This window comes from Lipotes vexillifer, unplaced genomic scaffold (assembly GCF_000442215.2).
Source record: "Lipotes vexillifer unplaced genomic scaffold, Lipotes_vexillifer_v1.1 scaffold182, whole genome shotgun sequence".
Lineage (NCBI taxonomy): Eukaryota > Metazoa > Chordata > Mammalia > Artiodactyla > Lipotidae > Lipotes > Lipotes vexillifer.
The window spans coordinates 7767573-7770371 of record NW_006798798.1 but is presented as its reverse complement, the minus strand read 5'-3'; the positions used below and the strand labels follow the sequence as shown (position 1 = coordinate 7770371).

The following is a 2799-nucleotide window of genomic DNA, read 5'->3' as shown; positions in this document are numbered from 1 at the left end:
TCAGACTTTAAGACCAGCTGGAGAGCTTGTTAAAACTCAGATTTTTGGGCCCTACTCTCGGAGTTTCCGATTTAGTAGGTCTAGGGTGGGGCCTGATAATTTGCATTTCTAACAAGTTCCCAGGTGATGCTGATGCTGCTGTCCTGAGGATCGCAGGTTGGGGACCACTTTAAACTGAAAGTCCATCAGTTTTCCTTCATCTGGCAGACACAAGGATGGCTTCCACTGCCCTCTGCTGGCCAGACTATTAAATTTAGCTGTAATGTTTCCAGAGCAACTGAAAAGTACAAAGTATAGGTTGGAAGGAAAAAGCTAGTACTTCTCTGAGAACAAAACCAGCCTAAAAACAGCAATCATAATTGTTTGTAGCTTTAGAGTATACTTTAAAAAGTATTCACAGGAATTGTCTTAGTTGATCCTTGCAACAATCCTGTGAAGTTGCAAGGATCTGGCATTCTCATTTTACAAATGAGGAAAACAAGCGCATCGTCAGATCAGTAATTACAGACCCCCTGACAGAGGGAACTTGTTAAAATTAGGATTTATTCACCATCCAACTAAGAAAAGTAGAGGTTTGTCCTCATGAAGGCCAAAGAGAAGGGAATGGGGAAGAGGAGAATGAATAGCAGATGTATCACATGCAAGAGAGCTATTTGATTCCACAAGCCTGGGAAAGCCTGCAAGGCCGAATGGCTGGATCCTTTCTCCATCTGGGCTACATGGAGCTGACTCTTTGTCCTGGGCACCCTTTATCTCGATTTCCTGTTTCAGTAGTCAGACTTCAATGTCCACAGAATCACCTAGGGAGCTTGTTACAAGTGAAGCACTCAGGGGCCCACCACCATGGTTCTGCTTCAGTACCTAAGGATCTGCATTTTAAGATGTACCTCTCCCCCAGGAATCCCGGTACAGGAGGTCCAGGGTCCACACTTTGGGAACTACTAGTTCTTGCAAAAAGATCTCTTGACAGCCCATCACCAGCAAGGAACAATTATTTGCCTGTGACAGTATTCCTTTCCAGCCCCTCTTAGGTTTCTCTGCTTCCTTCCCCCATAATATCCTATTGGATGATAGCCAACGCTAAGATTAAACCTCCAACTCCTTTATTTATCCTCTCCAAGCCTCAGTTTTCTCAAATGAGGTAATACCTACCTCACTGGGCTGCAGTGAGGATTAAATGAGAAGGTATCTTATGCATAGTTCCTGACATTCAAAAAGTGTCCAATAAACATGAGTTCATGGATCTTGCCTTCTGATTTCTAGCTCCTCAAAAAGTATCAGTGGCTAAGCTGGCCTCTTTTGTATTCCTACAGGTTTTTAAACAATGGTCCTGAGGAGGACCAGGGGATAATCAAGGTGATGACTTCCCCCAGACTCATTCCCGTGTGGAAGGATTTTAAATACCTTATAAATGACATGATACATAAAAGCAAGGTAATGTATATGTAGAACATAAACATGTTATTGGCCTCTATCTATCTTAAGAGTTATGAGCACTTCAGAGGAGCACAGATCCGCTATGCAGGAAGCAGGCAGGGTAGATGATAAAGACAACTGTCCCCTTAGTAGAAAGTGGGCCATCAACTTCCAAATGAGTCTAGAGACCTCTTGCAAGGACATTTTGATGGTGAGAGGTTAACACTTTGAAGCATTTCAGAAGAACCAACCCTCTGGGAAGAGACATTTTTCTAAAAGAGAATGGAGAAGGCACCAGAGAGAACATCTGCCAACCTCAGTTTTGCTATGGCTGGCTCTGTGTAAAAGGATCCCAGGTACATGTTTCATAGCACATGCTCTATCACAGTGGGATAATACACACACACACACACACACACACACACATAGTGTGTGTGTCTATATATATATTAAATGTGTGTGTATATATATGTGTGTGTGTATGTGTGTGTGTGTGTGTGTATATATATATATATACATAAAAAATCTTCCTCTGTCAAACTTAAAGGCCAGATAGGGTGTCCTAATAGTCTTACTTAGTGCAGTTTTAGGCTTTAATAAAGCTGCGCTGACTTTTGGGATACTGTGTTACTTTACATGTGGGCATATGGCAGTGCACTTGCCTTTGTAATCTGTTAAATGTGTCTTTTATGACATATGTACCTTTTCGACAGGAGGGAGAATGTTAGAGGACATGTTGGGAAGAACATCAGTTTTCTCCTGTGCTCACACCATAAAATTTGCCCATATAGGCCCTATAGTGGTTTGGTTCGCTTTTGTGTTGGGGGTTTTGTTACGTGCTTGTGAAGTATAGTGTCCCACAGGTGATAAATTGTTCATGTGTGGGAGCCACAGGAGTGATCCTTGGGGCTGAGACGTAACTTTGAGAACTGCTTTAATTGTGACTTGCATGAGAATATATTTAGTGCATATGTGTTCCTGGTCTCTTAGTTTATGTCATGCCTCTCCCCAGCAAACTTTAGATGACCCAAAGACTGATGTAGTTGTGTTGAGTGACCGGTCCCAGATCCTGTTCAAAGAGTCTCGCCGTCCTCAAAATATGCCACTTATATGCTATTACTTCAGTGATGCCCACTTGTTTGCTTCCCTCTCGTGGGTGACAACAAGCACAAAAGAAATACAGGTAAAACTACCTAGCCTTTCTTCTTAGCCCACTCTACAGGGGCCATGCCCATGTAAGTTCTGACCCCAGATTAACCCAGGAAGATATACCCCTTGAATGAAAGTGACCTGGATCCAGGATTCCCCGTTCATCCTTTCTCCAGTTACAGTCTCTGTGTTGAACAGATTTTATGGTTCTCCTAAAGTAGGCCAAGGTTAGGG

General features: G+C 42.8%; 1 protein-coding gene across 1 annotated transcript in view; it reads left to right on the top strand.

Annotated features, from left to right (window-relative positions):
- Nucleotides 1-1359: 1359 nt before the first annotated feature.
- Nucleotides 1360-2799, top strand: part of WDR87 (WD repeat domain 87) — an 11329-nt gene continuing 9889 nt past the window's right edge. Inside the window, exons 1-2 of the mRNA XM_007471105.1 lie at nucleotides 1360-1434; nucleotides 2429-2599. Coding sequence (XP_007471167.1) covers nucleotides 1360-1434; nucleotides 2429-2599 — 246 coding nt within the window. The remainder of the gene's footprint in view (nucleotides 1435-2428; nucleotides 2600-2799) is intronic.